The sequence below is a fragment of the Mus caroli genome, unplaced genomic scaffold, assembly GCF_978045245.1.
Source record: "Mus caroli unplaced genomic scaffold, Mus_caroli_1 scaffold_6, whole genome shotgun sequence".
Lineage (NCBI taxonomy): Eukaryota > Metazoa > Chordata > Mammalia > Rodentia > Muridae > Mus > Mus caroli.
In genome coordinates, this window is record NW_028227261.1 from 60,741,715 (window position 1) to 60,767,950 (window position 26,236).

General features: G+C 41.7%; 1 protein-coding gene across 2 annotated transcripts in view; it reads right to left on the reverse strand.

Moving 5' to 3' along the window:
* Tek (TEK receptor tyrosine kinase) overlaps positions 1-26,236 on the reverse strand; it is a 116,791-nt gene that overhangs the window by 65,939 nt on the left and 24,616 nt on the right. For both annotated transcript variants that reach the window (XM_021160929.3, XM_021160928.3), the window contains exon 2: positions 8,331-8,642. In XM_021160929.3, coding sequence (XP_021016588.1) covers positions 8,331-8,642 — 312 coding nt within the window. The remainder of the gene's footprint in view (positions 1-8,330; positions 8,643-26,236) is intronic.

The following is a 26,236-nucleotide window of genomic DNA, read 5'->3' on the forward strand; positions in this document are numbered from 1 at the left end:
GCCAAGCCTCAGGGCGCTCATGATGTCCTTACCAAATAACAATAAATGACATCACTGGAGTGATGAGTCTGTAGTGTGGGTGTGAGTGGCAGGAGCTAAAATGGAAAGAAAGCAGGGACAGGGGACATAGGTGTGGATGGGAGGCTTTAGAGAGTTCCTTCTCATCTTGACAATTTGGCCGCCCTAACACACCAAGTTCTTCCTGACTGTGAGAGACTCCTGTGAGAATGTTTCTGACCATTTCATCTTTTTTACTTTCTCTGCAGTTTGTTTATGTTTTCTCCCCTTTGTGTGGAGATTGTTTAGCTGAGCGTGGGACTTCTCACTGAGCATTGTATTCAGAAAGGAACTCAGAATCCTCGTAGGCTCCATTCCAACGTAGCTTTTTCCCCACCACTCTGGGGCTCTTTTATTATTTCAGACTTGGTCTCTTAGCTCCCTGTTTTCTTAAGGGCACCTTCACACCAAAGGTCTGCAACTGTCTGCCTGCATGAATAGCTCCAAGCTGGTTGTTCTTTGCAAAGTAGCAGCAAAGGAGTCAAATTGTGTGCCGGACTTCAGGCATTTGGAAGCTTGTTATATATTCATCGTGCACTTATCAAGGCCATATGACTTGCCTGGATCACAAGAGCAAGCACCATTTAATAGTGCTGTGGGCCAAACACTGACCTAAACACATTATAAGAGTTTGTTTTTCATAATATCCCTATGACATAAGCACTGCCATTATCCCCGTTTTACAAATGAGACTAAGGTTCAGAGAGTTTAAGTAATCTAGCTCAAGGTCACACATCAATTCCAGGAAAGTCAGGTTTTTTCCTCTTGTTTTGTTTTGCTTGTTAGTTTGTTTTAGTGAGGGAGCTGTGGTGGTTTGAATAGAAATAGACTCATGTATTTGAATGCTTGGCCTATAGGAAGTGGAATTATTTTAAGATGTAGCCTTTTTAGAGAAAGTTTGTCACTGGTGAGGGGGCGGGGGGTGGAGGTAGCCTTTGTGGTCTTAGAAGCTCAAATCAGTCAAATCAGCTGCTGCCTTGGGATCAAAAGGTAGAACTTAGCTCCTTCTCAATCACCATATTTGCATGCCTTCTGTCTTGTTTCCTGCCATGGTGATAATAGACTAAACCTGTGGACTGTAAGCCAGTCACAATGAAATGTTTTCCTTTATAGGAGTTGCTGTGGTCATGGTGTCTCTTCACAGCAGTGAAACCCTAAGACAGGAGCTCTCGGGTTATATGTTAGTGTTCACAAGACTTCTCAGGTCAACCACTTCATTTTATAAATGAGGTTCCTGAGAGCCCTATACTGGAAGATGACATGCGTAAGATCGTCCTGGGAAAAATAAGAACACACACCATTTGTTCAGTTAAGAGCAGGAGGAAAAAGCAGATGAGAGCAAACGTTATATGCAAAGCTGATCTCCCAGATGGAAAGAGCTGAGTCCTTTTTGGGTGGTTTGGGTTCTTAGTGTTAGTGTGAGAGCTGAGACACAGGCTCAGGACCGCACCCATCCACCTCAGCTTGTGTTCTCTAGTCTGCATCCCTACCCCCATCACTCCTGTCTAAGACAGAGATTGTATCCCTTCACACTCTCCTTTCCCTTACACCTCACCAGCTCTTACTCATCCGTCAGTCTGTATTTGTGTGCCTACAGGGCCTTACACATCCTGGAATCCAGGTTAGGTGGCTTCATGGTGACCCTCCAAATACCCTGCCCTTTCCTTGTCACAGCCTTGTTTTCAGGATATGACTCCTGTAGCTCCACTGAGGCTCCAGGAGGGCAGGACCACATCTGTCTTGAAAGACAGAAGCTGCTGATAGCTGCAGCTAGGCCTTGCAATCTCCTAGGTGCAACACTGAGTACAAAAAAGAAAAAAAAAAAACAAAAACAACAAGCTAGCTCCCTGTTTTAATGAGGTCTTAGTAACACTCATTATGCACTTGGAAAAGACTAATTTCCAGATGAATAATTAGTAAAGTTGCCAGAGAAATGTTTTCTGGAAAGTTTCCAATATATGACATACTCAAAATAATTATAGGAAAACATGAATGTGGGCTGAGGCTGCGGGGGGGGGGGGGGAGGGTCCCTCAGTAAAGGGCTTCCAGTTTCAGTCCCCAGCACCACATAAACCAGGCATGGTACTGTACTCTTGGAATCTCAATAATTGGGAAGTAGAGCAGAAGTTCAAAGGTCATCCTTAGCTACATACTAACCTTGAAGTCAGCATGGATTACATAAGTCCCTGTCTCAAAAAGAAGAATAAATTTACGTATTTGATTTCAAGACTTTTTTCCTGTCTTTTAAAAAATACTCTAGATGTGTTCTTACTATTTAGATACAGATGACTCCACTATAACCATTTTATAATCATGATTTGGCAGTTTGGTGTTCTTTTGTAAAGTCAGTTCTCAAAATGAATCTAGGAAAAGAAAAACCTTCCATTTCTTCTCCTGGTTCATTCTGAAACAGATCTTTAGATCTAAAACTGTTACAAATTTTGTCTGTAACTCACCACCCAAAAATGAAATCTCTGTTGATGTTTGAGCAGAGTGTTGTTGATTGTTTTGCATGATGATCTCATTGATTAAACAAACAAACAAAACCATTTGGATTGTTGGGGTGTGCAAGCCAATTTAAGCCATGTTTGGCACATCTCAAATGGATTTTCCACTTCCTTCCCAGTAGCATGAGTTAGCAGCCAGGGGAATGAACATATCCTTATCATTCTGTGTTCCTGGACAGGCCTGTGAGTTCCCATGAACGTGTGTACATGTATGCAGATGTGTGTTCTGGTATGCACTCACATGTGGGCTCATGTGATGACAGCTACTGGAGCTGTTCCAGAAAAGAGCTGTCTGATCTTTTCATTGCAATATGGTATCTCACTCACCTGGGGCTTAAGCATTAGCCTAGGCTGGCTAGCTAGCTATCCTAAGGGTTCCTACTGGCTCTGCTCTGCCCTCCAAGCTTTGAGATTGCAAGCATGACATTTTGTTTTGTTTTGTTTTGCTTTTTTTTACAAGAATTCTGGGATCCTTGTAATCACAGGCGAGCACTTTGCTGACAGTGCCATCACCTTAGTCCTCTCAAGATATTTTACTACGGAGCCTAGTGGTAGTGGTGTAAAGACATAGCTTAGAAAGTCTTCCTGATACCACAATCCATACTGCTTTCTCTATGACACATTCTGTGCCCCACCCCCACTGAACGGCCAATAGGAAAAGCAGACCAATCAGCAGTCGAAGATGTTCTTACTGTCCAAATATAGGTGGAAATGTGTCTGTTTTCTATGTGCTCCACAATTAGGACACACCCTAAAATCCTGAGTAGGAAAACTAATTCCTGGGTGTGGCGGTTCTTGCACTTGGGAGGGTGAAGACAGAATGTTGCCAAGAGTTTGCAGCCAGCCAGGGCTACATTGTCTCACAACAAAATGTTGCAGATTATTTGGCCACACTGTGAACTCCGGTTTTTTTACTGAAGAAAGCTGTTTGTAGTTGTAGTGTAGTTCAGCCTTTAATCACACATTTAATCCCTCTGGTTGGAATACAGAGACACCCTTAGAACACACTTTAATACGAAACAATGGAGGAAAAGTTAGTTTGTAGAAGGAAGCATCCATATTTGAAAGCGGTATCTAATTGAGTGGCAGACAAAGTGACAAATCAGAGAAAGAGTTGACAGAATAGGATATGCCCAACTCTCATGAGCAGAGACAGGAAAGGGAAGCAATGGAAAGGGGGTGGGGCCATTGTACAGAGACAGGTTGAATAGAGAGAACAAGAGAGACACAGGTGAAGACAGAAGGAGACAGAGAATGAGATGTAACTAGAAGATCAGAACACATGGCTAGAGTTAGTTTGAGGTCAAGTAGAGCAATTCAGGAGTGGCTCAAAGTGAGAAACCAGATTGAATCAGTCAGCTTGGAGAGGAGTTTGAGTCAGAACAACTGAGTTGAACCAGCCAGCCAGAGCTCAGAAATAACTAGAAAGGATGATTTTAGTCACTAATAAGTCTCAGAGGCTGAACACATTCTAGGCCTAGATTAGATTGTACGGAAGCTAGAAGCTTCCTGGACTAAGCCTAGGTTAGCAGACAGAAGCAGTAAGCCTCCAAGATGGCAATCACCCAGGCAAATAAAAGCTACTTTTATAACAAACAAAACACCAAAATAAAAAACCAAACAACAACAAAGCAGTAAAGTACTACTCTCTACTGTGCTATAAGAGCAGCTGAAACTTGACTTTGAACCAGATAGTGCTAGTCATGTTGAAGCACCTGGAAACAATCTTCATCCTCCTTGATGTTCAAATGAGGAATTCCTCTGACTTTAATTGAAGAACCTGTCCTGACCAGAACACCTAGGCAGACCACAGCTATCTTCCAGTCTCACGTCTCCACTCTTCTGCTCTGGTTCCTGTTAGGGCCTTCAGTAGAAACCTTGTACCTTTAAAGCCAGTGCTCAGACTGAAGAGAGAACTGTTAACACTGAGACTGCTATACAAAGGTCTCTGTAGAAGCCATGATCACAGTTTTTGAACTAGGGACCATGCCATCCCATTTCTACTGTTTATAAGCAGCTTGTGTTGAATTAAGTTACTTTATACAAGTATTATATAAATCAGTGTGCTCCTGGGATCAAGCTTCATATATGCATAGAGACAGACAGATATGTACATATGCAATCTTATTGAAAATTTAACATAACAATGTAGGTATTATACCCATTCCACAGATAGGGAGAAACGAGACCAAAAGAAGTTAACTAACTTGCTTCAAGCTGTACAGCTGGTGAATGATAAAGAATTCAAATCTGGAGGATATAAGTGTAAAAGCTACCCCATCTTAACTATTGCTCACCATTCAAACCTGCCTTGTGTCATTTAACTGAACTTAAAATATCCTGTTCCTCTGGGAGCCAGGTTCATGGTCTGGATGTCTTATTAGTGATAGTTTGTAACTCCCAAAACTCTGTTCAATATGCTCTACATATTACCATTCATATTTCATTAAGAGTGACCTCATGAGAGCCCCAAGAGGGAATGTTGACACTTTACACTCTAAGTGAATGGGGCACAAATCTCAGATGATCATCATTAGGAATGTGGAAACTCAGCAAATGACACAGGCTTTACACAAATCAAACCCAAATGACATGTGAAAAATAACAGAGCTGCCCATCAGCCATGATAACTTTGGCACACCTCATATCCCTTTGTTCAACCTCTGCTCCCCCTGTGGAGAGCTGCCACCCTGGGAATGTCTGCCCGGCGCTTTTCCCACTTGCCCTGATGTCATTTAAAGGTGAACAGTATAGTTTTGCTTTTAAAAAGAAAACTCCTTTGTTTGTGAGGAATCGAGATTTTTATCACTTTTGACCTTACATTGAGCTTGCTGCCTCCAAATATTTTACTTAGTGAACTTAGCAAATTCAAAGGAATGATTTCAGGTGGATGTCAGAGAGGGGCTGACTCTGAATTCTTGCTACTCAGGGTACAGTCTGTGGTAGGGTGGCACGTGTCTCTGGGCCCTTTGGTTCCAACACAGGAGTCCCAGGGCTTGCTTAGCAAATTTCAGAGCCAAAGTCTCCATTTGGAAAGAGCCACAGGTGACTTGTATACACATTCAAGGATCTAAAAGGCCCTGCAAGAGCCAGGGAGACGGTTCAGCAGGTAAAGGCAGTTGCTGCCAAGTTTGGCCACCTAAGTTTGATCCCTGTGCAGATCAAATGTGGAGAGAGAACACCAACTTTATAAAGTTGTCCTCTGACCTCTACACCTATGCTGGTATGGTCACACACACACACACACACACACACACACCCCACCCGACAATCAAAACTAAAAGAAATAAAAGCCCTGCAGATTCTAAAATCAAAATGTGCAGAAGTATGCAATTTACCTGCATCAGCTTTGTCATTTAGAATAAATCCCTGAGAGGTATGGAATATGGATCAGTGGTTAAGAACACTTGTTCTTGCAGAGGGCCTGGGTTCCGTTCTCTGCACTTACATGGTAGCTCACCACTGTCTGTAACTCTAGGAACAGGGACCCTCTTCTGGCTTCTGCAGGAAGCAGGCACACATATGGTGCACAGTCATACGTGTAGCAAAACACAGTTGCACATTAAAAAAAAAACTTTTAAAAGAAAAAAAATAACCCCTTGAAAGTACTAACAACCTCTTTATTTCATGAAGTGACAAACCTCGAGTTCTGTGCTTAGGCAACAAAAACTTTACAAGGATGCCTTTATTTGAGGCATCACCCATTCCAAGAAGGTGGCTGATGGGTGAGGGGTCAAATCAGTCCTTTGAGATCAAGGCAAGGTCATCACAGCATGAAATCTGTGCCTGCCTCACAGAAGACAGCAGCAAATCCATCAGACACATCCATGTCCAGGAGCCTCGGGGCACATCACTGATTAATGCTCTCTCTCTCTCTCTCCCTCCCTCCCTCCCTCCCTCCCTCTCCCTCTCCCTCTCCCTCTCTCTCCCTCTCTCTTTTTTTCTCAGAAGGTTCTCAAAATTCTCCCTCAGTATGCTAATATTTTTTGAATGGAGCCTGGGTGCTCAACCACTAAAAGAGAAGCATGGTCCCCTTCCTAGAATGGTGACTTACAAAGAGGGTCACAGTTTCTCATTCTTTTTTTAAAACCATGCTCTTCACATTGTTAGTTTGCAGGACTCCTCACTCAGACTCTAAGCTCAGCTATTTGACTTCCCCAGGGCAATAAAAGACAGGTTAGTAATAGCATGCAGGTCCCAGTGTAGAGTTCAAGAAGTCCCAAGTTTGCATTTGTTCTCTTCCCCCTCTTTCATCTCCGTGAGAACATACCTGGGTTAGTCTGCTATAGACAATAGACATACTGAGCCAAGCCAAGTTCCTCCTGTCAAGGTCAGTCCTATAAAGCTAATTAGCACTACACAGTTTTTAAGCCCAATTTTTTTTAAGCTACAAATGTTTTTAGCTGTGTTTCTACTTATGGTTATGTTACATAAAATTTTGTTCAAATATTTAATTAAATAAATCACTAATACTGATTAATAATGATTCATAATGATTATATTATATAATTGTTTTGTTTATCTAACTATATTGCATTTATATAACTATAAATTATATCAAATAAATAGTAATAATAAATAATTAAAAAGTAATTGTTTAAAATAAAAACATCATTGATACAAGAAACCAATTAAATTGGGTTACAGGTAGATACTTCCCATTGAATTTGTCTATTTTTAATTAATTTGTTAATTTTAAGGAATTTTTAGATTATCTATGTGTATGAGTGCTTGTCTGCCTGTCTGTCTGTCTGTCTGTGGCCTGTTGCCCTCGGAGGTCACAAAAGCACATTGGATGGTTGTGGTCCACATGTACATGCGTGTTAAGAATGAAATCCAAGCCAGGCAGTGGTGGCACATGCCTGGGAGGCAGAGGCAGGCAGATTTCTGAGTTCAAGGCCAGCCATGTCTACAAAGTAAGTTCCAGGACAGCCAGGACTATACAGGGAAACCCTGTCTCAAAAAAAAAAACCAAAAAAAAAAAAAAAGTCCTGGTCTTCTGAGAGAGCAACAACTGTTCTTAACCTCTGAGCCATCTCTTCAGCTCTCTCTCTCTCTCTCTCTCTCTCTCTCTCTCTCTCTCTCTTTCTGTGTGTGTGTGTGTGTGTGTATATATGTATGTTCTGAGTGTGGGTATGTACAAATGCATGCAGATGGCCTCAAAGGCCCGAAGAGAGTGTCAAGATATTCACTGGTGTTACAGGCACTGTGAGCCTCGAGATGTGGGTCCTAAGAACCTTGCCCAGCTCTTCTACAAGATAAAACGAGAGCTCCAGACTGCTGGGCCAGATTTCCTGCTACCTTTCTGAAAAAATATCTTAGAGCATATTTTCCTTTAAAACATTAACTACCTTTAGGAGTATGTATAAACAGACCAAAAAATAAAATAAATAAAATACATGAGCAATGTTAAAATAGGCAATATTCTTGGTAAAGACATTTTCATATTATATACATGCAGTATAATTATATGTGCATAATGTTATGAATCAATTTGAATATACAATATATTTCATTTATATTATCAACTGGGCATGATATATATAATAAGAGTTTGGCCTGACTGGTCCCAGTTTAGGGAGAGGGTTAGACTGGGCTGTATCTTCTATCTCTAACATTCTGTGTAGGAGAGATAAGCAACTCTGAGGAAGACAGTGCCTTCAGTTTCTACACTCAGGCAGTCTGGGCAACCTCAAAGACAACAGAGGTCAAATGTGTGTGTGTGCCCCACTGAATCCAAGCTGTTCAGCACTTAGAGCATGTTACCTTGTTGACGCATCTTCATGGTCCGTATCCTTATAGCCTGTCCTCGAACTCGACCTTCACAGAAATAAGCACCGTTAATCTTACTGGCCTTTTCTCTCTTCCAAACAACTTTTTTCGCCCATTCTCTGGTCACATCTTGAGTAACCTCCAGTGGATCTTGGTGCTGATTCATTAAGGCTTCAAAGTCCCTTCCTATGGTGATGGGCTCATGGGGGTGCCACCCAGAGGCAATGCAGGTGAGGGATGTTTCAGCATCAGACACAAGAGGTAGGGAATTGATCAAGATCAGGTCCATGGCGCCTTCTACTACTCCTAAAAAGAAAAAGAGAGGATGATACATGGCAGCCATTAACATGACTCCTCAAGTAAAGCTCCTCTTGCCTAAAGCCTCATTTAAAAACAGTCATTGGTTCTCTTGGGGTCTGCAAGGGATATGTCCTATGGGCAGGCACCAATATGTAACACTATTGCTGATGTCATGTTGTGCTTGCAGTCAGGAGCCTAACATGGCTGTCCTCTGAGAGGCTCTACCAGCAGCTGACTGAGACAGATGCAGATACTCACAGTCAAGCATTGGACCGAAGTCAGAGACCCCTATGGAAGAGTAGGGGAAGGACTGAAGAAACTGAAGGGGATGCCAACCCCATAGAGAGACCACAGTCTCAACTAACCCAGACCCCTGGGAGCTCTCAGAGACTAAGCCACCAACCAAAGAGCATACATGGGCTGGTCCAAGGGCCCCCTGTACATGTAGCAGACAACTTATTTGTCTGGCCTCAATGGGATACACCTAATCCTGTAGAGACTTGATGCCACCCTTAGGGAGTTACCCTCTCAGAGGTGAAGGAAAGGGGGATGGGGAGAAGAACTCTGCAAGGGGGGACCTGGAGAGGGTAACATTAGGGATATAAATAAATAAAATAATGAATTAATAAAAAATAGTTATATGAACAATCATTTTAAAACGTTCTGATCATGTGCCTGTATCCCACTGGACAGAATCAAAATTCTTTACCAAGGAATCAAGTCCTTTCATCTGCTAGACCTTACTTCTTCCACTTCCCCACTGCATACCTGATCTGCAATAGACTTGAACATATCGTGTGTGTGTGTGTGTACAAGTATGTATGTATATGCTCTATTATATTGATTGAGGCATAGTTAGGCATTAATTAAATGCTTGCTCAATTAAGCTAAGAAATGAAGATAGTATAATATTATTAATAAATTATCATTATTAGTTTTTAATTAGTGAATTGATTTTATAATACTGCCCACTAAGCACACTAAAGGTCTACATCAACAACTATATCCACTTATGCTAACTTTATAGACCTTCATTTTCAAAATATTATTTAAAAAAACTCAGAAGAGGGGGGGCGACAAAATGTGTCAGTGTCACAATAATGGTGACAAAAGAGACTTCCTCTTGGAGTAGTTTAGACCAAGAGCAAGGCCATCCCTCTCCCTATGAAAAATCTGTGTGAAACTTGGCCTGGAGTCTGTCCGTATTACCAGGCTGATATACATGTCTTACTTGTGTCTGTCCTAGCTGTCTGTCTATTTCCCCTGTTGTAACAAAGGGCTCTGCTCGGTATTTATTGAACAGCACAGAAAGCATGGTAGGGGAAGGCATGTGGGATACTTTCAGTCAGTGAATTTTAAGAGTTGTACAAGGGGGAAACGTTACTTTAGTACTCCAGAATAGCACCTAAAACCACGTGTAGATATAATCAACCTACATCCATGTTGCTCTGAACTGTTATAGTGTTTGTTGTTTAAGGTTGTTCTCAACCCGATGGCTGCTTTCAGCAAATTATTACCACAGTATACACACATAATGTATATTATTCATAGTCAGGGGTGTGGAGAGTACCTAGTTAAGATTAAAACTATGCATTCCCTTAGGGTATAAAAGCTGATTGCATGGGAAATCCAAGGCAGGGTAAGGGTCACTTACATTGTTTTCTTAAAGGCAGGTTAAACCAGTTAGAAGGCACAGTACACAGTAGGACAGCAGATTGAATACATAGACTTAAGTAACCTCAAAGTATATTACAAACTTAGTTGTAGTCTGGCAAAAGTTCAGTCTCTTCAAAAGCAGGAGATATTTTCAGAAAAATATTACTATGGTTCCACACTAAATTCTTATCGAGATTAGCGAGATGATGACTAGGGAACACTTCATCTCCCTCTGGGCTCATTTACATCATCTTTACAGTGGTGCTGGTAAGTCCTTTGCCCCATAAAGACTAAATACCATAAAATACTTACAGTTCTTATAGGTGATGTCAGTCATACAACACACACACACACACACACACACCTAGCACCTGATGACCATAATTCATTTCCTTTTACTCTATTTCCTGAATGCCTAACACTAAACCTCACCCCCACTGACTGACTGACCTTTAACATTTATTTAAGAAACAAGAAAAGCACATTTACATTTTAAAAACTGAAAATCTGGATTAGGGGAATAAATCAGTGGTGGAATGCTTGCCTGCCTTACCTGAGGCCCTGGGTTCAGTCCCAAGCATGGGGCAGGGTTATCTAGATGGACTGACAGACTTAGAAAAAATAATGTCTGTTGGGCCCCATTTTGGCCCTGGTTTGGGCCCTGAGGACAAACCCAAGCCTGGCTCAAGTTTTGAGACCTGTCTCAGTCACTCCTGTATAGGGGAGACTCAGCAAGACTTGTTTAGCCCTGCCTCTGCCCTGCCATTGCTGATGTAGAGCTTTGCCATTGGCCCTGTCAGTCACTCCATACCATCTGCCACCCTTCCCCACCTCCTAAGTCATCTTACCCCACCACTAATCCCCCTCTCGAACTTTTTTTTAAGATTGATTTATTTAATGTATATGAGTACACTGTAGCTATCTTCAGACACACCAGAAGAGTGCATCAGATCCCATTACAGATGGTTGTGAGCCACCATGCAGTTGCTGGGAATTGAACTTAGGACGTGTGGAAGAGCAACCAGTGCTCTTAACCGCTGAACCATCTTTCCAGCCCTGTTCCAAATTTATATAAGAGGATGATGCCATAAAGTTGAGTTCCTGCTTTGACAAGACTCCTGGGCTCAGTGTGTTTCTTCTGGGCCATCAACACTCACCATCCCGCTCAGCCCCGGAGAGACCCTGGCGGACGGGGACCTTTCTCCTCTCCCGTGGACCTGCCGGCAAGGAGCCGGCAACATCTTTGTTGTTGTTGATTATGATGTTATTGTTTTGCTTTCTCTGATTTTCTCTACCCATTCTTATGCCCCTCTTCCTACCTCCTTCACTCCCAGTCCCGCCCCTTTATCCAGTTTCTCTTGCCTTTTAATTCTTAGATTACAAGGAGACAGAAACAAATGTCGTCATTTTTACAGAATATCACAGAAAGGTGGCCACGGATCAGAAGCAGACTGGAGTTTATTTTCCAGACCTTGCTTGAGCACCAAGCACAGTACTCGTCGTACAGTTTGGTTTCCAGGTCGGTTGCCAGTAGTGTCCTGAGGATTTCCTTACTAGGAGGTTCTTTATCTGATTAACTAGAAAGAAGAACTTCAAGGCCAACTCAATATAAGTAGGACTTGTAGTTAGTTACATTTCATGCATGAGGACGAGAGGACATGGACCTAGCATAGTTTTCCAAGCTTAATCTTGAAGCATCCCTCTTCTAACCTCAATTGTAAGATCTCTGGGAAACAGGAAGTTAGAGATAATGTTTTAGCTTCATTTTGTTGCTTTGACCAAGAACAACTTTGAAGGAAGAATTTACACTTCTGGGTCAAGGTTGATCATTAAGGGCATGTAGGGCATGTAGGGCAAACGTTAAGCGGATCCAGTGGAGGGATGCTCCCTGCTCATGCTTAGCTAGCTTTCTTACATAGCCAGGACCTTTTGCCTCAGGACTGGGGCTGTGTGGGCTGGGCCCTCTTCCCTCAAGTAAGCAAGACAACCCTCCACAGACATAGCCATGAGTAAGGCTGATTCAGGCAGTTCTTCAGTTGGAACTTTTCGGATGGCTCGAGACTGCATACAATTGACAGTCAATGCCAACCCAGACAGATCACAAAATTGTTGCGGATAGGATGAGCCAGAAAAATCTCAAAGTGAAATCACAGCCTCCAAAAATAGCTCCAGCTCATGCCTCCTCTTCCATACACAAAGGCAGCCAAGCCCCTGACTGAGTGCACCTCACCTCCTGCTGTCCTCATTTTAGGCATGGCCCACAGAAGGTCTTCCTCAGGAAGGAAACACTCTCATTCCTCCACTGCAGTTCCATCTAGCCCCATTTCTAGGCCCAGTCAACGGACTCGCCAAAAGCATGAGATCTGCTCTCCTGCTCTCACTGGCACTGAGCAGAGCTCATTTTACAGCTTTAGGAAATAACAGACAACACACTTGGCTTGAAAAGACCGGCTAGGTCTGCACCAGGTCTGCACGGTCTTGTCCCTCTCAGCTACTTCTCCTCACTTTCAGTGCTGAAAAATGGAATCGTGTACTCGGGAGTCTGAACTTGGTTGGATTTTGTCACCTTTTTCAATATATCAATTTTATCAGTCTTCTTGCATCTGTGAGGTCTGCTGTCATCACTAACAGGAACCGTTTATTGACAGAGTCAGACCTTTTATGCTGGAGCTGGAATTACATATATGGGCTCTTGGGAAAAAAAAAAAACATCTACTAGCTTCCTAGAATATATATATATATATATATATATATATATATATATATATGTATATATATATATATACACACACACACACACACAAAGATACACATACGTCTGTTTAGTTTTCTCAAAGTAAGATCTATGTATGTGTCTAAATAACTTTTAGAAGGTGATACATGAAAAAAAGTACAGGGTTTACCTAGCAGGGGAATACTGAGTGGTCAGGAGGAAATGCTGACAAGAAATCTTTTGCCATGTACTTAAATGTGCAAAATTACCTACACATAAAAAGTAAATGTCAAAAGAGTAGATGTCATTGCACTCCCCTGAAGAAGGTCAGGAGCCACAAACAGCTCTTCTGGAGGAGGCCCTCACGACTCCTGTCACCGCCATGTCGTAGAAACCTTTGAGAAGCAGCAGCAAACTTTTCCTGGCATTTAACATCCACACTGACAAGTGGCTTTTGCTTTTACTTCCATTACATGGATGGGAAATGAACACATTTCTATGGGGTGTCGAAGAAAGAGGACTCTGGTCTCACCAAGAGGACTGTGAGGCATAATGTGTGGACCCCAGTGTAGCATCCACCTTGGGGGCAAGAGCCCAGACAGGATGCAAAGGATAGAGAATGCAGCCATCTTCTGGCCAGCAGTCTAGAAACAAGCTCCGTGAAGATCAGGAGTAACTGAGGAGAATGAGAGCCAACAGAGTGGTCCACCACTTCTGGGTCCTCACACAAAGACCACTGGCTGCAGAAGCCATAGCATGGGTGGGTCCAGGACGAAATGAATCGATAATACCTTTTTATTGTTAATAGTTTATATACCAAAGGGGGAAAGGGCTATAGATATACGTGTCTCTTCACTTATCCCCTTACCCACTTACTTTCTTAACTCACATTTAAATGACACATGTTCTATTTCAGTTTTTGCAGTGATTACATAGAATATGACAGCACACAGAGATGCTGGGGACAGGGAAAGCTTACAATCTAATTTAATAAAGAGAAAGAGGATGGTAGTTAGATTTCAGAGTATAGGGCAGAGGCCCCTTGCATTGGGCATGACTGTAGCCTATGGCTTCTTTAAAGTCTTTTTTAAAAACTATATCTTGTGTGTGTGTGTGTGTGTGTGTGTGTGTGTGTGTTGGCATGTGTGACATGTTGCATATGTAGAGGCTAGAGGACAACTTGTAGAAGTTGATTTTCTTCTACCACGTGGATTCCAGGATCAAAGTCAGGTCATCAGGCAGCAGCAAGAGCCTTTACTCAGGGATACATCTTGCAGGCCTGTCAAAGAAGCCTTCTACAGATGCTATGGGAGACATGGTAGCAACAGCACAGCTCGTGAAACACACAGCACATGTTGCAAAGAATATTTTCCTGAGAAAGCTGTCAAAAGGCAGATCTTTCAGGACTGAGGAGATGGCACAGTGGGTATGAGCCAGCCTCAGGAGGACCTGAGGCATTGAGTTAGAAACCCAAATGCCCATGTAAAAAGCCAGACATGACCCTGTGTGCCAATAATTGCAGCAGTCGGAGTACAGATGCATGTATACAGGTGTGTATACATGTAAATATACATGAGTGTCAGGAACATAGGTTAACCTCGGGTGCTATTCCTCCAGAGCCACCCCCTTGTTGTTTGAAATGGGGTCTCTCAATGATACCTGGTTTATTGATTAGATTAGGTCCATTGTCCAATCAAGCCCTAGGGATCTGCCTGTTGCCACCTCTCCAGCTCTGGGCTTACGAGAATGTAGCAGCACACCTGACTTAATTTACGTGGGTACTGGAAGTTGAACTCGGGTCTCCATGCTTACCTAGCAAACACTTTACCAACTGAGCTATCTCTCCAACTCCTCCTTTTGTTTTGAATCATGCTGGGACTTGGACTCAAGGCCTTCTGAATGCTTGACAAGCATTCTAGTGAGTTATATCCCCAGACCTTAACATTTGTTTTCACGCTTCGATTTTCTTCCACTTGTTATTGCTTTGCATGGTAATTAACAACACTATGGAAATGAAAATCTTTTTCTTTAGAAGTAGTCACAGGATGACTTTGGACCTGAATCAACACCTGTATAGTCAAATTAAATTGAACTCAAACTTGGAGAAAGAGTCATGCTTTTAAACTTGACTTCAAGGAATCATTATTTTTTATTCTCTTAAAAGGGGCTTATGAAGTTTCTGAGAATACAACGGAGTAATGTGACAGAATGAGTTCCAACCTGCCTCCTTCCCACATGTGCAGTCACAGTCTTCCTGGGCTGCTCAAATCTTCCTGTGTTTTTAAACTTAGACTCAACATGTGATTTTTATTTGACAAGAAGAATGATACTGCTTTATTAAACATATTTAAAAGTCATCAATTTTAACTCCTTTTCAAACAGATGAATGAAAGCTTCAGTCATGAATGTCAATGAGAATTTACTCCACTGTGAAACAGCAATAGCATACTCTATAAAACATACTCCATTGAGGACACTCCATAGAGCACACTCCAGACTCAGTGGCACACAGCTCTAATAATCAGCTTCTGATGAACTGAAGGACTGGCAAGCTCAGAGGACATTAAATGACTCTCCATTTGTAACAGAGAAAGGTATCTGAAAGTCACGTGCATTTCAAATGACTATTAGTTCTATCTTATCCCAAAGCACTTCAAAGACCAGGTGAAGGGCAATGAACCCCAAAAGGCCTTAGCTAAAAGCAGTTTTGAAATTTAGATCCCTGTAATGAGCCAAGGAAACAAAGATAATGCAAAAGCTACGTAGAACTGTTGGGCAATTGGTTGAAGAAATTATAAGAGGAAAATTATCCATAAAATATGTATGTCCATTAAATAAACACTGTTTATTTATTAAATGGTAGGCCTTGGAGATTACAAATCTCCCATGGCTTACAAAGATAAAAACAGATATGAAAAATTAATCACACTGATGAATATAATACGAGTACCATGATAGGAAATTGCACACCTCTATGAGGTGGTTTAATAGTAAACTTAAGACCTGACTGGCATGGGAAGAGGAGAGTTTGTAGATGTTTAGAAAAGCAGTTACTCTAAGACCCTGGTGACCTGTAAGATCCCAGAGATTCGTGTAAAAGCAGAGAGAACTAACTCCATAAGTTTGTCCTCAGACTTCCAGCCACAGCCCGTGGTTCATGTACATGGGCACATAGATACACACACACTAACAATATAAATAAGTATATTTCTAGAATAAAGCAAAACAGGATTCAAGTTACTGAGGCTATGCAAGACATAAAAAGACAGAACAATTTTTCCAGAAGAATAACTACTGGTCAGGAGGTTTTTTTTTTTTTTTTTTTTTTTTTTTTTTTTTTTTTAATGGTTAGAAGGATTGCCTTCTGAAATCTTCTTAAATTTGTCCTAACGTGGACATTAAATTATACTTGTTGAGGCAAAAGACACTGTCAATAAGACAAAAAGACCTCCAACAGATTGGGAAAGGATCTTTACCTATCCTAAATCAGATAGGGGACTAATATCCAATATATATATAAAGAACTCAAGAATGTGGACCCCAGAAAATCAAAAAACCCCATTAAAAATGGGGCTCAGAACTGAACAAAGAATTCTCACCTGAGGAATACTGAATGGCAGAGAAGCACCTGAAAAAATGTTCAACATCCTTAATCATCAGGGAAATGCAACTCAAAACAACCCTGAGATTTCACCTCACACCAGTCAGAATGGCTAAGATCAAAAATTCAGGTGACAGCAGATGCTGGTGAGGATGTGGAGAAAGAGGAACACTCCTCCATTGTTGGTGGGATTGCAAGCTTGTACAACCACTCTGGAAATCAGTCTGGCGGTTCCTTAGAAAATTGGACATAGTACTACCGGAGGATCCAGCAATACCTCTCCTGGGCATATATCCAGAAGATGTTCCAACCGGTAAAAAGGACACATGCTCCACTATGTTCATAGCAGCCTTATTTATAATAGCCAGAAGCTGGAAAGAACCCAGATGCCCCTCAACAGAGGAATGGATACAGAAATTATGGTACATTTACACAATGGAGTACTACTCAGCTATTAAAAAGAATGAATTTATGAAATTCCTAGCCAAATGGATGGACCTGGAGGGCATCATCCTGAGTGAGGTAGCACAATCACAAAGGAACTCACAGAATATGTACTCACTTTTAAGTGGATAGTAGCCCAAAACTTAGGATATCCAAGATATAAGATACAATTTGCTAAACGCATGAAACTCAAGAAGAATGAAGACCAAAATGTGGACACTGTGCCCCTTCTTAGAATTGGGAACAAAACACCCATGGAAGGAGTTACAGAGACAAAGTTTGGAGCTGTGATGAAAGGATGGACCATCTAGAGACTGTCATATCCAGGGATCCATCCCATAATCAGCTTCCAAACGCTGACACCATTGCATACACTAGCAAGATTTTGCTGAAAGGACCCAGATATAGCTGTCTCTTGTGAGACTATGCCGGGGCCTAGCAAACACAGAAGTGGATGCTCACAGTCAGCTATTGGATGGATCACAGGGCCCCCAATGGAGGAGCTAGAGAAAGTACCCAAGGAGCTAAAGGGATCTGTAACCCTATAGGTAGAATAACATTATGAACTAACCAGTACCCTGGAGCTCTTGACTCTAGCTGCATATGTATCAAAAGATGGCCTAGTAGGCCATCACTGGAAAGAGAGGCCCATTGGACATGCAAACTTTATATGCCCCAGTACAGGGGAACGCCAGGGCCAAAAAAAATGGGAATGGGTGGCTAGGGAAGTGGGGGGGGGGTATGGGGGACTTTTGGGATAGCATTGGAAATGTAATTGAGGAAAATACGTAATAAAAAATTAAAAATAAAAAAAGTATACTTGTTGCATCCTAAAACCTATGGTAAGTTACTTTTAGAATGTTTCTGCCTTCTAGTCTCCTTGGAAGGAACCCAGTTCCCCAAGCCTGTTTTCCACAGCATTACCCCTTTCCTTTTTGTTCTCTGTGATCCTTTTATATATACACCAAGTGTTTGAGCAATGGCTTCATCCTCAAAGTTTCCTCCAAGATATTAGACATCTAACAGGATGATACCACAATGCACAAGACTGGAAATAACAAAGGAAATTACTAATATATAACTAGGAGTTGACAATCGGGTAAGTGCACTGTGGAAGTGACTGGACCGTGTCCCTACAGCAAACTATTTTTATCCAGGAGTTGTGCCAAGCCAGTTTCTTCCAGGGGCATTCCCACTTTCTATCCCTGCTTTCTAGCCAAATGAGGTCCTTGTCTGTCTGATAGAAAAAAAAGACATTTTCTCCCCATACAGAATAAATAAATAAATAATATGGGTTAGTTGTAACTAGCATCAGACAAGCTGAGTATCCATACAGATAGATTTCATTGGACATGTTGGACGTTTGACATCCTGGGAGATATCAGAGTTGGAAGGAGTGTGGTACTATCAAGCTGGGGACCGTTTTTAAAACCAGAACCTTGGAGTTATCTGATAGAAGCTGAACATTTTACGACAAAAAGGAAAGTGATCTGTAGTAGCACAAAGTAAAGCTAAAGCCAGTCCTCAAGTTCTCACTTTTTTCTGTCACCCTTTCTCTCACTCCAGGGCGATCAAATAAGTGACCAAAGATATATTGAGGGTTGGGGAATTTCGAGCAGTTACAAATCTGTCAGCATAGCACCAAGAGAAACTAGGACGATGGAGAAAAGAGACTGAAGAGAAGTAATCAAAAAGTAGGAAAAGATGGACAGCAAAAAGTATAGGAATACTCAGGGATAAGATATCCAAGCCCGACGATGATGGCCTGCCTGATCCAGCTTGACTTTTATGGTTTGAGGATGAGCTGCCTTCTCCATAGCCTCTTGGGATGAATGTTTAGACCTCCATTCACCATGCTGTTTTGGGGAGGTGTTGGAGGAGGTAGAGACTTGCTGGGGGAAGTTGGTCACTGGGAGCATGCCTCTGAAGGTTGTGCCTGGTCTCCAGCTCCTTCCTCTCTCTGCTTCCTGTGCTTAGGATGTGAGTAACCTCGCCCACTTGCTCCCACCACATCATGTGCCACTTCACCACTGTCACTGAATAGACAAAGACATGAACCACAGACTTAAGACCTCTAAAGTCATGAGTCAATTGAAATCGGTGTTCTTCTAAGAAGCCTTCTTGTTGATTTGGTCACAATGAGAATAAGACTAACATTGAGACAAATTCCCTCACTGAACCTTGTTTATTCATTACCAGGAAATGTGTGGTGTGGCACGACTCTGTTTGGACTCAACCACTTTTAGTTTCTGGCCTCTTCTGCTACCTAAGTAGCCTTCCAAATTCCCTAATCTTCTATGCTGCCCTAAAAGGTGTATGTCATCATCCAGAAGAAGAAACCTCTGTTCTTCATGACAGCACACCCTTAGCTCTTCATCATCCTTTTCATTAGCTCCTAATAAAGACAACAATTTCATGGCTTGGCTTGTATGTGTATTGGTGTATGCACGCACACACATCCACACACACACAAAGAGCAGCTAAAATCTCCCACTGAAAACTTATTACAGGAACAAAACAAGGAAATGAGTTTACCATGAAAGCAATTGAGAATCATGATGGTTGCTGAGATTGCCAAAAGAAAATCTAGGCCACCTGGCAGGCTTACTAGTATGCTGTTCAGGAAAGAAAGCTACCATTTGTATTATATATTAAACAGGAAACATTATGCTATAGCCTTTACAAACACTATCAATAAGAAAGTGTCACGATGTTGAAAAAAAGGCATTCATAGTCCATTTTGTAGGTTAAAAAAATTAAAATCTCAAGCCCAACATGGTAGTGTACAGCCTATAATCTTAGCACTAAAGAAGACAGAGGTGAAAGATCATGAGTTTGAAGGGTTTTGTCTCAAAAAAGAAATAAACAAAGAGAAAGGAAGAATGAAAAAAGTAAAGGGAGAAAGAACGACTCACAGATGCTCAATAAACCCAATATCATGTCACAGAAATATGAAATTTTGAACTCATATACACATATCTCATTGGTAGTAAATATACTATAAGTCACCATGCTCCACTGCAAATACCATGAAGAAATCTAGTTTACACATCATTCTACATCTAACAATTAATACAATGCTTGGGAGATAATTGATATAGGTCACACATTAACAAAGGAACAGGTTAACAATGAATGAGACTAGATGCTGAAGAATGGCTCATTCAGTAAAGTGCTTGATAACTAAGCTGGATGCAATGACATTCACTTGTAACACTGGAGCTAGAGAGATAGAGATAGGTGGTTCCTTGGGTCTCAATAGCCAGCCAGCCAAGTTTAATTGGTGAGCCCAGAGGAACAAGAGACTGTTTCCAAAAATAAAAAGGTACATCATGTCTTCGAAACAGCACTCAAGGTTGTCTTTGACCTCCACATGCAGACCCATACCCACAAACATGCATGTGCACCTACTCACACAAACACTCACATACATACACAAAAAATGAGACTATCATAAGTATATTCAATAAATACTTCAGTACTGGGTTTTGTGCTACATTTTGTGGGTGGAGAAAAGAATAGAATATAGTCTCTGTCTCAAACAGACTTAGTCTGTACACTCAAAGGCATGAAAATAATCAAAACCATGAAGGAAAATACTGACACATTTGACCATGGAAAAAGCCAAAAACCTCTCTGCAACTAGAGTATTATGTAAAGAAGTTTTTCACTTGGTGGCAAACATTGTTACACATAACCCTTGACGATAATGTCCAGCTAGTCAAACTGTCAGGCACAGGGATCCTAAGTGGGGCGGAAGCAGTGTGAACACTCACTGCTCACATACTTAATACTCCACTTCCTTTATATTTTTTATATTTTTAAAGTAAAAATTAAATAGAAAAGAACACACAACTAACCAAATTAATGAGGGGTTCTAGCTTACCCCTGACTTGTCTGTCCCCTTCCTTAGAGAGTGAAGCAGTAGAGAAAAAAAAAAAAAACTATGCTTTGCTCACCTTCACCTCTGCAGTGCCCAAGCACTGTCTACAGATTATAGATATGTTTAATATGATTGGGTTGTGTAGCATGTAATTTTATAAATCCACCCTAAGCCCAGCTAGGATCCAGGACCAACAGCTGCCCTGGTCTCACTCAGCACTCACGCTAGCTCTCCTGGTCTTCTTCCCTTGCTGCTGGCCCTGGTTGCTGAGGCTATTTATAAGCTACATGCCTAGTGTAGGGCAGATATATCACTACACTATTCTATGGCCCAACTATGAGATCCCTAGCTACTTACAGCTCCTCCAGGCCACGTGGGTCTGCTCCATCTTCCACCTCATTTTTCTCCATCTTCTCTCTCCGTCTCCGCCCCTTTGTCTCTGTCTTTCCTTTCTCCTTCTCTAAAACTTCCAGCCCTGCCTTTCCCTTCCATTGGCCAGTCACAGGCTCTAGACTTTATTTTCAATTAAATTGGGGATCAGGTTCTCATGGAATCACCTGAGCAGGTGATCCGCTCCAAGGAGGGAGGAGGGGGGAAGGGCACGATTAGCCTCAAAATACAAACAACACCAAGGCAATCCACAAGGTTGAATTGGAAGAACTACAGCAGCCACCAAGTGCAATTGACTTTAAACCCAGTGTACTGGTTAGTTTTGTGTCAACTTGACACAGCTGGAGTTATCACAGAGAAAGGAGCTTCAGTTGAGGAAATGCCTCTATGAGATCCAACTGTAAGGCATTTTCTCAATTAGTGATCAAGGGGGAAAGGCCCCTTGTGGGTGGGACCATCTCTGGGCTGGTAGTCTTGGGTTCTATAAGAGAGCAGGCTGAGCAAGCCAGGGGAAGCAAGCCAATAAAGAACATCCCTCCATGGCCTCTGCTCAGCTCCTGCTTCCTGACCTGCTTGAGTTCCAGTCCTGACTTCCTTTGGTGATGAACAGCAGCATGGAAGTGTAAGCCGAATAAACCCTTTCCTCCCCAACTTGCTTCTTGGTCATCATGTTTGTGCAGGAATAGAAACCCTGACTAAGATACCCAGTAAACAATTTTTTCTTTCTTTATTCACTTTACATCCCAATATTAGCCCCCCTCCTCCTCCTCTCAGTCCCCTCTTCACATAGCTCTTTCCACCACATTCACCCCCTTCAGAAGGGGATACCCCACCCCAAGGGAACTGTTTTGTGAGTTGCTGTTTGGGACAGTGAAGGGCTCAATCTTGGAGTTTTGTCACATCATCCTCATTTGTAAAATGTGAAATAGCTTTTAAATCTCTGAATTTTGTATTAAGGGACATTTTTATTAGCTTGACAATATATATATATATATATATACATATACATATATATATATATATATATATATATCCACATGAAACCACAGTCTCTGTTGCCCCCACCCCAAGATAAAAATAATTATTTTCCTCAGAGGTCTTGGAGCTAAGGTACCTCAGAAAAGAGAACTAATAATGCTTTGTGTCCTGCTGTGTGCCTGTGCTCCCATATACTTCAAACACTCATGGACAGGAAGCAGGCCAGGCTGATGGAGAACTAAGGAGGATCGTGTTTCTTTCTGAAGCCTTTGATGCTTGCCCTCTTCTTGTAGGGTTGACCTTAATAGGAAGCCAGTTCTCTGCACACCAAAATGCAGGCTGACACACACCTTGGCATGAGCACACAGGACAGGATGAGAGCTTACTGAGGGATGCACCTGAGTACTTGCCATAGATAGCTGCGTGCAATACACACTCATATATATATATATACACATACATACATACACACACATATATGTATTCTAGTGATCAAACTCAGGTGGTCAGACTTGATGGCAAATTCCTCCATACCTACTGAGTCACTGGAGCAAGAATTATAGATTGTAGTGTTTCAAAAGTTCAGGAACAAAAGTACATTGCAATTCCACAAGAAAAAGCACTGGCTCCTCACAATGTTCTTATTACAAGGACATGCTTGACCAGCATTCTAATGCTAAAGCAAGGGAGTGGAGGAATAATGTCAGCTTGATTTTACAGTCAGGAAATATTCCACAAAACTGTTGGCAGGCATCTCTTATTAACTATTCATAGAATTTTAAAGACAGAGAGAAAAACGGACTCGCAAGTCTCTCGAGGGAGCTGATTCCATTATGTGTTCCAATCACATACTCTAGCATGTATCCCCTATTTCCATTTTTAAGCCAAGTTATAGTCTACCACTTTATTCACTATTTCTGCGTGAGAAGAGCTGCCACCATACTGCCTTTTCTTTGTATTTTTCTGACAAGGTGGCTCATAGTGCAGCTGCCTCTGTTCCTTTAGATCTGTGAACCTGGGACAGAGGGAGTTCAAGTACAGGCCCAGGGCATGGTAAGAATGGTAATTTCAGGGTGGGGTCTTACCCAGGTATCTTATTGTCTGTGCCTGTGCTTACTGTCTCTTTCTAAGAATTAAGGGGCTGGGGTCATAGGATGCTGATTTCCAGGGATAATCAAAGAGAACCTGGAGTAAAAATGTATAAAATAAAAGACTGGGCTTTTGGTCTGCCAAGAGATGAGTTATCCAGAGACTTTTTAGTATTGCAACAAAGATGTCTCAAGCAGAGAACTGTCTGGATATCTCAAGAGAAAGCAAAACAAACAAACACACACACACACACACACACAGAGAGAGAGAGAGAGAGAGAGAGAGAGAGAGAGAGAGAGAGCAATCTGGAAATCTAACTCAAGCAGAACATAGGCCATCAGCTTGTGACCCATGATTTGACTTCAAGCCATTTGTTTTGTCTCTCTCAAACAATCCTTCTCTCAGAAACAGAGGCTGGTTCATAGCAGCTCTAGATCCATGGATCCTATCTGTCTTTCCAGTCTTGGCTACTGGATAGAACCAGCAAGACAGGAGGATGGAAGAGAGATTTTGCCAGGGCCAAGCTTCTCTTGTAACTGCTCTCTCCAGGTTCCATAATTTCTTCCTTGTCCCTTTGGGTCTATCCTGATCATAGACAATACCTATAAACAAATAAAGCCATACTTTCAGTGGATTGACAGGGATGCTGGCTTTGCATCTATTCTACCAGACTTAAGCAACTTCCTAGAGCTTCTATTGCTTTAAGAAAACCAGTTTGCAAATCACTACTATTGAGCATTTGCTAGTTCTATTTTTCGATTATACATGATTATTAAAATTATTTTAATAACACAATAGCTATAAATGAAGTTCCTATCTCAATCCAGACGAATTAAATGTATTGTTAATTCTTGCTACCACCACATGAGTATCTCCATACCACAGACAAGGAAACTAGCCACATGTGACCTCAAATGTAAAGCATCCTAGAATTCATAGTCCTTCCTCTTCTGACAGTTACCCTCATACATATTGTCTGATGGTGTTCATTCGCCTGAGTTCTTTATTCATTTCACTAGAAACAGAAGTGAGCTCTATGCTCCATGCATAAGACTGTGGACCTTGAATAGCACTTGTACCTCTTGGACCTCACTTGTAGTTCACCTTCCAAAACTCAGCAAGAAGCATTGCCTGTACCTTAGAGACAAGTGCCTCCTGGATAGCTTTGTGTCAGGAATGCAGAATGCCCAGGTTGAACTCAGCCTGTTTTTTTTCTCTTAACCTTCCCTCTCTTCCTTATTTATTCATTTAGTTATGTGTATATATATGTGCCAGGATACATATATACATATATGCACCAGATGCATGAATATGCCTATAGAGGCCACAAGAGTACATCAGATCCCCTGGAACTGGATCTATAGGCAGTTGTAAGCGACCATGTCGATGTTGGGATCCTAAGTAGGGTTCTCTGCAAGAGGAGCAAGTATTCTTAACTTCTTTTTTTTTTTTTTTTGTATTCTTAACTTCTAAGCTATCTTTCCAATCTTTCATTTTCATTTTTTAAATTTTTCTAATTTCGGGTTTCTCTTAGTTGGGGTTTTACTGATGTGAACAGAACACCATGATCAAGGCAACTCCTACAAAGGACAACATTTCATTGGTGCTGGCTTCCAGGTTCAGAGGTTCCGTCCACTATCATCAAGTTGGGAGCATGGCAGCATTCAGGCAGACGTGGGGCTGGAGTTGCTGAGAGTGCCACCTCTTGTTCAGAAGGTAGCTAGGAAAACACTGTCTTCCAGGCAGCAAGGATGAGGGTCTTAAAGCCCACACCCACAGTATCAGACCTACTCCAACAAGGCCATACCTCCTAATAGTGCCACTCCCTGGGCCAAGCATATACAAACCATCACAGAGTTGTTGAAAATGATGTGCCATTGTCAATAATGTTCTCCTTCATCCCAGAGACCATAACCTACAGCTGTATTGCCATAGACAACTTTTTCTCATACTTCATTCTCATTCACTCGAACTATTGTAAAATGTCAGCGCTGTTGATCAAACTTTGTGTTCCATTCCTTTCTGGCTATTGCTGCTCCTTCTACCAATAATGTTCTTCCCTAAAGATACTTGTCAACTGAAGTCCAGTTTCTTCTAAATTACAGTTCAAATCTCAAGGCTGAAAAGATTTCATGTTCCATTATTTTGCACAACTCAAAATCTAGAGATCAAACATAGAATACTAATCCTAGTTTGCTTCAAGAGGCTGTGATGAACTCCATGACCAAAAGCAAATGTGGAGGAAATAGTTTATTTGGCTTATACTTCCCAGCTGCAGTCCTTTATTGACAGAAGTCAAGACAGTAAGTTGGTAGGCGCTAATGAGGAAGCCATGGCAGAGGATATTTACTGGCTTACCCTCTCTGCTCAGGCTGTTTCATACACAACTCAGGACTACTTGCCTAGGGATGGTTCCAGCCGCAGTGAGCTGGGCCCTCTTACAGCAATTAACAAACAAGAAAATGCCTCACAGTCATGCCATAGGAAGCAATCCAATCTTTCCTGGTGACTGCAGTTTCTGCCAGTTGACAATAAAATCCACCCAGCATATCTATCATAACTGAAAGTCCAAATATACCACACCTGCTTTTTTTTTGTTTTTCATCTATGGAAACTTTAAAATAGGCAGAACATTAGATCATCTCTCTGTAACAACATCATGTGATGAAAATATAACCAATTAACACTGAAGCCAAAATCTCAGGCTTAGAACATCATTATCTCTATAGCCTCTTCCAGCTGATAGAGACAGGGGAAAATGGAAAATGACAACTATGGAGCTAACTGAAAGGTTAAATCTACCAGTTATTACATCTACCACCACAAAGACCAACCAAGTTATTGTT